The 10,988-nt window shown below is 35.3% G+C and overlaps 1 protein-coding gene across 1 annotated transcript; it reads right to left on the reverse strand.

The window, feature by feature from the left end:
- Positions 1 to 3,626: 3,626 nt before the first annotated feature.
- LOC111382129 lies at positions 3,627 to 5,117 on the reverse strand. Its single transcript, XM_023006004.1, has one exon. The coding sequence runs from the start codon at positions 5,115 to 5,117 to the stop codon at positions 3,627 to 3,629; it is 1,491 nt and encodes a 496-aa protein (XP_022861772.1).
- Between the last annotated feature and the right edge of the window lie 5,871 nt (positions 5,118 to 10,988).

Raw genomic sequence — 10,988 nt, forward strand, 5'->3', positions numbered from 1 at the left:
AAGCGCATGAAAAGAAACGGTTACATATGTGTCTTAGCTCAAAGTGACTACTAGGGGGTTATAATTATGGAAAAGAATTAGTCCGAAGGCTCAAATTCAATCCTAAATTGACTGTTATCATTTCCCAAGTATAATCAACCATCATACCACATATTGTGTAATGTTATTCTTAAAAGAAGTTCCCAATTCACACAATCAATGAACGCTTATTACATTTTTAGTATATTGTGGCTCTCAATCCTCACCAATTCTCACATAAGAAAACTTCAACGAGAGACTCCTCTAGCTACATGTGTTACACTTCCATCTTACCACAAGGCTTGTGTGGGCAAAAGGATTCAACAAATGTCTCAATATCCAAACTTTCATAAACAATATTAATTCCTAGTGGCATATATTGTCATTCAAGAACATGTAGCGCATTAGGGACTTAAAAAAAAATTAGGCCAAAATTCCATGAAAAACTTGCAATTCACAACAAAATTTAAGTTAAACTCTCCCACCAACTAAACATTGCATTGTCCCCAATGCAAAAATATGTCTGCCAAATAAAGGTAAGGAAAGATGTCACCTGAGTGTAGAATCGAATCACATGAGTTAAAGTATAGGAAGTCTGAAAATCTCCAATGGAAAGGGTGATGCAAAAAATGAAAATAAACTAAAAAAATGCTAAAAACACGAAAAAAGAAATTTGAAACTAATATACAAAAACACAAAGTGAAAATGTACCTGAAGTGTGTCATGGGTGGTAAACCGGGTCTGCAAGAAGAATTTCTTCCAATGTAGGCACCTATTGCCCATAGAGTATTTTGAGTCTTTGTCCATTCACTTTGAATACCTTACCATCATTAGGGTCTTCAATTTCAACCGCTCCATTCTCAAAAGCTCGTGTTATGATAAAGGGACCAGTCCTCCTAGAGCGGAGTTTTCCCGGGTGCTTGTGAAGTCTAGAATCATACAAGTACACTTTCTGGTTTGGTTTAAAAGTTTTTCTCACAATATTTTTATCGTGAAATGCTTTCATTTTTGACTTGTAAATTCTAGAACTTTCATAGGCATCATTTCTTAACTCCTCTAACTCATTCAATTGAAATTTTCTATGTCTACCTCCCTCTTCTAGATCAAAGTTAAAGTGTTTAATGGCCCAAAAGGCTTGGTGCTCAAGTTCAACAGGTAAATTACAAGGCTTTCCAAAGATTAGTCTATAAGGTGACATGCCTAGGGAAGTCTTAAAAGCTGTACGGTAAGCCCAAAGTGCATCATTCAGTCTCAACGACCAATCCTTACGATTAGGGTTCACCGTCTTTTCCAAAATTTGTTTAATTTCCCTATTAGCCAATTCTACTTGTCCACTAGTTTGTGGGTGATAAGAAGTGGAAATTTTATGAATCACCACATACTTTTTCATTAGTGCCTCAAACGAACGGTTGCAAAAGTGTGTGCCTCTATCACTAATGATAACACGTGGTGTACCAAATCGAGACAAAACATTTTCTTTAAGGAATTTAACAACCTTTTTATTGTCATTGACTCTACAAGCAACCGCCTCTACCCACTTAGACATGTAGTCTACAGCCACAGTGATGTATAAATAGCCAAAAGAGGGTGGAAAGGGTCCCATAAAGTTAATGTGCCAACAATCAAACACTTCAACCACCAAAATGGGATTTAAAGGCATCATATTACAGCGGGAAATAGCACCTAGTTTTTGACACCTCTCACAGGATCTCCAATAGATATCAGTGTCTTTAAACAAGGTAGGCCAATAAAAACCGCATCGCAAAATTTTTGCAGTAGTCTTTTTCATAGAAAAGTGGCCCCCACAAGCTTGAGAATGGCAAAAATCTAGTATACTGGGTATCTTCTCATCAGGAACACATCGTCTCAATATTTGGTTGGGGCAATACTTAAATAAATAGGGGTCATCCCAATAAAAGTTACGTACCTCAACCAAAAATTTTCTCTTATCCTGTGCACTCCACTCATTTGGGATTTCACCTGCAGCCAAGTAATTCACAATATTAGCAAACCATAGTAGAGAAGAGACAGTAAATAAATTTTCGTCAGGAGATTCATCTCTAATTGCGGTGTTTGAGTTGTCTTTAAAGGTCAGCCTTGACAGATGGTCTGCTACAACATTTTCCACTCACTTCTTATCTTTGATAATGATGTCAAATTCCTGCAAAAGCAAGATCCAACGTATTAGTCTTGCCTTAGCATCCTTCTTTGCAAGAAGGTGTTTAAGAGCTGGATGATCTGTGAAAATAGTAATGGGAGAGCCAATCAAATAGGATCGAAACTTATCAAGCGCAAAGACTACCGCTAGTAATTCATTTTCAGTGGTGGAATAATTCATTTGAGCACTATTCAGAGTTCGACTAGCGTAGTAAATCACAAAAGACTTACCTTCTTTTCGTTGCCCTAGAATAGCACCTACCGCAAAGTCACTAGCATCACACATAATTTCAAATGGCAATGTCCAGTCAGGTGGTTGCATTATGGGTGCGGAGGTAAGTTTACCAATCAGCAATTCAAATGTATTTTGACATTCAGGTGTCCATTCAAAAGTCACATCCTTGTTTAGCAAGTTACATAGGGGTCTAGATATGGATGAGAAATTTTGTATAAACCTCCTATAAAAACCTGCATGACCAAGAAATGATCTAATGTCCTTTACTGTCTTAGGTATAGGCAATTTAGAGATCAATTCAATTTTTGACTTATCTACTTCTATTCCTCTTGAAGAAATAACATGCCCTAAGACAATACCGGAAGACACCATGAAATGACATTTTTTCCAATTCAAAACTAAGCATTTTTCTTCACATCTAACCAAGACTATTTTCAAATTTAACAAACATACATCAAAGGAGGTCCCAAAAACAGTCAAGTCATCCATGAAAACTTCCATGCAGTCCTCTACCATATCACTAAACAAACTCATCATGCATCTTTGAAGTGTGGCAGGGGCATTGTAAAGTCCAAATGACATTCTACGAAATGCATAGGTACCAAAAGGATACATGAATGTGGTTTTTTCCTGATCTTCTAAAGCAATCTCAATTTGATAGTATCCTGAATAGCCATCTAAAAAATAGTAAAAGGGATGACCAGCCACACGTTCAAGTATTTGGTCCAAAAAGGGAAGGGAAAATGGTCCTTGTGAGTGGTAGTATTTAATTTCCTATAATTAATGCACATGCGCCAACCAGTTACCATTTTTGTAGGGACTAATTCACTTATTTCATTTTTTACTACAATGACACCTGACTTCTTGGGGACTACTTGTGTAGGGCTAACTCATTTACTGTTTGCAATTGGGTAAATGATTCCTGTGTCCAACAATTTAAGTACCTCATTCTTTACCACTTCCTTCATTGTAGGGTTTAGCCTACATTGTGGGTCTCTCCTAGGATTAGCCCCTTTCTCTAGATGAATCATACGAGAATAAATTAAAGGACTAATACCTTTGATGTCGGCTATGGTCAACCCTAATGCAGATTTGTGTTCATTCAGAATGTTTAAAAGTTGTTTACATTGTAATACATCCAATTCTGATGAGATAATGATAGGAAAGGTATCACCTGGTCCAAGGAACACATGTGTCGGTCATGTAGAAAGTTGTTTCAATTCTCACTTAGGGCTTTCAATACTTGATGGTTCTGTCCTCCAGTCCTTTCTAGCAATTCTTCAAACTTGGGTTGCCATGGTAAAATCCTGTGGTCCTGTAATTTTGCAAAAAAATCCCAAATATTAGCATACTCATTAACATCAAAACCACATGAAATTCCAGAACTTAGGATAAAAGAGTTCAAAGGGTCATAATCAATTGTTGTGGGTGCTTCCTCCCAAGTGAGTGCATCAATCATGTAGGTTTGATGGCATTCATCTTCTTCCGTAGGTTGTTTGGTGATATGGAAAATATTGACTTCTAGAGTCATATTTCCAAATGTCAACTTCATCATACCATTCTTGCAATTGATAAAAGCATTAGCTGTAGCAAGGAAATGTCTACCAAGTATAATAGGGATTTTAAAGTTAACATCCACCTCAACCTTCACATCTAATACCAAGAAATCAACGAGATAGTAAAATTTATCAACTTGAACTAACACATCCTCAACTACTCTCCTTGGTCGTATGGTGGATCGGTCAACTAACTGTAGCACCACTGAGGTGGGTTTCATCTCTCCTAGGACTAGCAACAAGTATATAGCATAGGGCATGAGGTTGACACTAACTCCTAAATCAAGAAGGGCTTGTGCAAGCTCACGATTCCCAATGACAAAAGAAATAGTAGGACAACCAGGGTCCTTATACTTTGGTGGGATCCTTTGTTCTGTCAAAGTACTCACTTGCTCGGTCAGGAAAGCAATTTTTTTGACATGATATTTCCTCTTCATAGTGCATAAGTCTTTAAGGACTTTAGCATATGTAGGAACTTGGAAGATCACATGCAAGAAAGGCAAATTGATTTTGACTTGTTTGAGTTGTTCTAGGATTTCATTATGCTGACCTGTTAATTTCGAAGTGGACTTGAGAGCTTGAGGGAAAGGTATTCTAGCTAGGTTTTCTACAACTTCCTCACTGGGACTGCTCTCATTAGGCTCACTTGGCTCTTTTCCGTTCTCTCTAGGTGAAGGGGTTGGTTCTACAACCTTTCCTGATCTAGTGGTTATGACATTCGCTTCCTTAAAACTGGTTTCTTCGGATCCTGAGGTTTGTGCCATGTGTTGCCCTTTTGGGTTTGGTTGAGCTTGAGCTGGAAACTTTTCACGTTCCCCTACAGCTAAGGCATTGGTTAATTTAGACATATGATTCTTTATCTCTTTTTTTTCCTCAACTACCTGGGAAATCATAGTCTCAAATTTTTGATTTGTTTTGCCTTGTGCCTCGATGAATGCATGTAGGGTGTCTTCTAAGGAATTCCTAGAGGACATGGGTTGACGTGGGGATGCATTGTAAGCTTGAGTTTGTTGGGCATGTTGTTGGTTCTCAGACTTCCAGCTAAAGTTGGGATGATTCTGCCACTCTGGGTTATAGCCCTCGAAGTAAGGGGTGTAGGGCTTTTGATATATGCCTAAAGTATTACAGTGTTCCTTATAAAGTCCCCTCATATCAGCATAAGTAGCACACTTTTGTGTTGGATGATCACTCCCTCCACACATAAAACAAGGCTCTAAAGGCTCAACATGGGAAACAGATCGAGTCGTTTTTGAATCCTTAGCAAGCAGGTTTTCAAGTTCTCTAGTAAGGGTTTCTACCTTTGCTCTAAGGTTATCTTCCTCCTTAAGATGATACAATACTTATGCTATTCGGGTTTCTAGTGGATTGTAACCTATTAGTACTCTCGGTGGCACAAGGTCCAGTCCAGGTATGGGATTTCTTAGCTAAGTCATCTAAGTAGTCTATAGCCTCATCCGGATCTTTTTGTAAAAATTCACCATTACACATCATTTCAATACATTGACGCTCTCTAGGTAATAATCCCTCATAAAAATAACTCACAATGTGTGAACTTTCATAACCGTGGTGGGGGTAGAGGGCTTGCAATTCTTTGTACCTTTCCTACGCTTGATATAAAGTATCGCTCTCCGTTTGAGTGAAAGACGAGATTTTCTTTTTCAATGCAATTATTTTGTGATGGGAAAAGTACTTGCCAAAGAATGCTTGAGTCATTTCAACCTAAGTCCCAATCGAACATGGTCACAATGAATACAGCCAGCTCTTTGCTCTTTCTTTAAGAGAAAACGGAAAAAATTTAAGCTTGACTGCATTCATTGTACCACGTTGATTGTGGAAAGTTGCAACCACTTCTCAAATTCCCTAATATGCACGTATGAGTTTTCATTTTCAAGACCGTGAAAGGTGGGAAGAAGTTGAATCATTCCTGGTTTAAGGTCCATACGTGGCATATTATGTGAAAATATAATGCATGATGGTGTAGATGTGCGTGTGGGATGAAGATAATCATGCAAAGTCCTAGTTGGTGCCTCTTCGTGTTCACTATCAGTCATTGTGTTATGTGATGTGATGTGTGTGCTAATAGATTCAGTATTAAAGAGAGGGTTAGGAAGAGATTCAAACACTGGTTGTGGCCTTGTAGTGAATCGTCCCCGGCAACGACGCCAAAATTTGATTACGCCCAAAGTATAACGCGGTGATTGTAGTACAGCTTTAAGGTGTCGTATCCACAGGGAGGTAGAAAATTGTTTAAAGGATTAAACAAACTGGGATTTTCGTGATTTTGTGAAGTGAGTTTTCAATTTGAAGTGAGATTTAAATTTCAATATTCAAAATAGTGAAGCACTGGAATTCACTCTCTCGGATTGGATCAATCAACATTAATCATTCATACATTTTACTCTAAAATCAAGGTTCCTATAATATATTCCTACTTTAGTCTATTGAAATCAGATTAAGAAGCGTCCATATACATCAAGCATACGGAAGTAAATAATCCATCAATGACATACATGAAATTGAAACTCAATAAATATTTCGATCAAACGATAGAAAGAGCGTGACTAATTCTATGAAAAATCTAATAAGAATTGAACCAATTTCAATTACCAAGTCAAAAAGGGAAACCTATATTTATTTAATTTCACTTGCAATCCTGGAATTTAGAATTCCTAACAACATAATCCGCATTTATTTATTGAAACAAGATTCAAAAAGGGATAATATACCTTAAGCATAGAGCAGTAATTAAATCACGTCAATAATTCAATTGAAATTTAAATTCAACCAATATTTTAGTCATTCAATGGAAAAAAAAACATAATTGAATCCATGAACAATTTAATAAAAGTTAAACAAACATCAAAAGTGTAATAATAAAGAAGAAATCTAAATCCCAGAGTTATTCGACAATAAATATCACATTATATGAAAGAAAAGATGTTGAAATCACCAAATCCGATCGAGATCCTTCTTGGTTTCACCAAAGATTTTAGTTCTTCATGGAGTTTCTTGTGCTAAGGATGAGAGAAAAGTGTATCAGGCTGTGATAATAGTGTAAAATACCATATTTTTCCCTCTTAATTATTGCATTCATGTGATTATATTATGCCAAAATGCACTCATTACTCTTATGTTTTGTTTTAGGTTGCATTTTGGTGAAAACGGTGAAATTTAGAAAAAAACAAATGAAAAATGACCAAAGCGAGAAGAAGTGAAAGTTTAGGGACCAAGTTGCAAATAATTCATAGATGAGACGGGCGATGGAATGATGATTTGAGAAATTTAGGAGTCCATTGGTGCAATCAGAAGTCAAAAGAAGTTAAACATGCCTATAATATTTTCACAAATCAATATTCAAAATAGTGCAGCATCGGAATTCACTCTCTCGGATTGGATCAATCAACATTAATCATTCATACATTTTACTCTAAAATCAAGGTTCCTATAACATATTCCTACTTTAGTCTATTGAAATCAAATTAAGAAGCGTCCATATACATCAAGTGTACGGAAGTAAATAATCCATCAACGACATACATGAAATTGAAACTCAATAAATATTTCGATCAAACGATAGAAAGAGCGTGACTAATTCTATGAAAAATTTAATAAGAATTGAACCAATTTCAATTACCAATTCAAAAGGGGAAACCTATATTTATTTAATTTCATTTGCAATCCTGGAATTTAGAATTCCTAACAACATATTCCGTATTTATTTATTGAAAAAAAATTCAAGAAACGACAATATACCTTAAGCATAGAGCAGTAATCAAATCATGTCAATAATTCAATTGAAATTTAAATTCAACCAATATTTTAGTCATTCAATGGAAAAAAAACATAATTGAATCCATGAACAATTTAATAAAAGTTAAACAAACGTCAAAAGTGTAATAATAAAGAAGAAATCTATATCTTAGAGTTATTCGACAATAAAAATCACATTATATGAAAGAAAAGATATTGAAATCACCAAATCAGATCGAGATCCTTCTTGGCTTCACCAAAGATTTTAGTTCTTCATGGAGTTTCTTGTGCCAAGGATGAGAGAAAAGCATATCGGGCTGAATGGAGGCGTTCTGGACGTTTTTGGGGTTAAAACCGTGTGCAAAACGCATTTCCACAAGAGGTTGAACTGAATAAGGAAAGTACATTTTCGGCCAGAATTTTCTGTGCGAATACTTTCAGTATTTTGGTCATAACTTCCTCTCCCAATATCCGATTGAGGTGATTCAAGTTTCATTGGAAATCTATCTCAAAGTACTACAATCTTGATAGAAATAGCACTTTCCAAATTCGAACGTTTACTAGGTCAAACGTTAATCTCAATCTTCGGCTCAAAATCTGAAAATCCTTATATCCGGTTGGAATTTGATTTGTAAAAATATTATAGGCATATTTAACTTCTTTTGACTTCTAATTGCACCAATGGACTCCTAAATTTCTCAAATCATCATTCCATCGCCCGTCTTATCTACGAATTATTTACAAGTTGGTCCCTAAACTTTCACTTCTTCTCGCTTTGGTCCTTTTTCATTTGTTTCTTCCAAATTTCACTGTTTTCACCAAAATGCAACCTAAACAAAAATATAAGAATAATGAGTGCATTTTGGCATAATATAATCACATGAATGCAATAATTAAGAAGGGAAAATATGGTATTTTACACTCTTATCAATGATATAGGTCTCGAAATGAGTTTCGAGATAACACAGGCGAATTGTAGATTTGGCTAGTGTACAATCATTGGAGAAGTTTTAAAGTTAGCATGTGATCCAAATTCTCAAAATACTATTTTACGTCGATCTATTTTGACAAGTCGTAACATTTTCTACGGTTGACCGTTTCTCGCGCCATTAACGAAGTAGAAAACTATTATGTCGATACTTTAAAATGGTATTATGAGTGCAATATTTGCTCTTCGTTTGGCATCCCATAATGACTTCAAAAATTGACAGATGAAATTTAAAAAAAAAAAAAGAGCAAAAAAAAGAGAAAGAAAATGCCCATTTTTCATTTTCAAACACCTCCTAAGTCCAAGGGTTTATCATATAATAGATAGAGAGAGAGGGAGCTAAAATTTAGAAAAACAAGGAGAAAAATAGAGAAAGAAAATGACATCTTTGATTTTCAAACAACATTTCCGCCTTCTCAAACACTCCTAAGCTCATGGGTATATCGTATAACAAAGAGAGAGAGAAAGAGCTGAAATTAGAAAAGAAAAAAAAGGGAGAAAGATAAAGAAAGAAAATGTCATCTTCCATTTTCAAACAACGCTTCCAACTATTCAAGCTCAATGTTCGAATCTTCATCACAATAGCAGGTTCCACCCTCAATCCCAAAAAAGATTTTGTATGTTCCCTTTATTAGAAAGAACCTACAAGAAGAGACAGAGACTTATGTGAACGCTTATGCAATTATTACATGATAGAAGTAATATAAATCAATTTTCACATGCACAAGGTATGTTGAGGAATTAGTGTCAATTGTAGAAGCATCGGTACAGGAGCTCATCAATCAAGGGATAAGTTTTCCATCATTACTCAATGGTATAATTTGATTTTGAACATAGAAAAACTGATTTCGGACTTTCCTATAAAGGTGGTTAATCCAAACAAAATTGCTATTGATGGTCACTCCTTTGGGGCTACCATGACTGCGATCCTTTTTCAATATGCTGGTCATCTTTTTTGTTGTGAAATCATATGGTCTGGAGCATATAATGGAATGCTTGCTCCTTTTGGGTTTCAAGTAGCAATTTATTTTCTGAACAATTTTGGATTTAATCAGGATGTTGAAATTGCTATTCTATGCTTTTATTTTGGACGATTTGACAATTCTCCTATATATTTCGATTTTTAATAAAAATTAAAATAATGTGATCCTCTAATTTCTCTCTCCCTTTCCTCGTATCATCATCTTTTTATCATTTATTTATTTGTCTTTTTTTATCGATAATTTATTTATTTTTCTTTTGCGAACAATACGTTGAGCTGCTTTACTGATAATTGTTCACAATGATGCAGTCCGTTAGCTTCCATAAGGCTTTGATTGCCAATGGAGCGTGCTATTGTCTAGTCATTCTTCCTTTCGAGGACCATACTTACTTGGTAAAAGAGAACGTTTTGCATGTTTTATAGGAAGCTGACAGGTGGCTTCAAAAATATTGAGCGGCTAATTCAGGTGCAAGTACAAATGGAAAAGTCTAATTTTTTTAATGATCAAGGTAACATTTTCATCTTTTTTGCAATGAAGAGATAATAACTCTAGAAATGGATTTATTATGTGCTTATCATGATGTTACAATGCTACTCGCTCATTGCTAATCATTACTAAATTTGCGTAAAAATGAAGCTCATCCGAAAAAAATGATATTTTTGTTCATTCCTTTTGGGCTAACATGACTGCCATTTTCTTTAGCATGCTAGTCCTTTTTTTTTCTTTTTTCTTTTTGTAGTGGAGTAGCATGGTTTGTGGCATATGATAGAATGCTTATTCCTCTCAGATTTCAAGTTCGTACCCAGAGTTATTCATGCGAGGAATGGAATGGTAAAAAGAGGACGAGTTCACTTTTTAATTGGTTTATACTTTATATTTCATAGCCATTATTGATTTTTATGTAATATTGTATTTGATGGATTATGTGTTATGTAGTTTGCGAAGGCTCCAAAGCACTTTAACTATTTTCGATATCTATTTAAACCATTTTGAAATATATATGATATAGTTCTGGAAACGAGTTTCAAGATAACATAGGCGATTTGTAGATTCGGCTAGCGTTCGATCATCGAAGAAACTTTAAGATTAGCCTGTTATCGAAATTTTTGAAATACTATTTTACATCGATCTATTTTGACAAGCCGCAACTTTTACTACGATTGACCGTATCTCACGCCATTAACAAAGTAGAAAACTATGCCATCGGTACTTTAAAATGGTATTATGAGTGCAATATTTGGTCTTCGTTTGGTATCCCATAATGACTTTGAAAATTGAGAGATGAAATTTAAAAAGAAAAA

This window comes from Olea europaea, unplaced genomic scaffold (genome assembly GCF_002742605.1).
Source record: "Olea europaea var. sylvestris unplaced genomic scaffold, O_europaea_v1 scaffold244, whole genome shotgun sequence".
Classification (NCBI taxonomy): Eukaryota; Viridiplantae; Streptophyta; class Magnoliopsida; order Lamiales; family Oleaceae; genus Olea; species Olea europaea.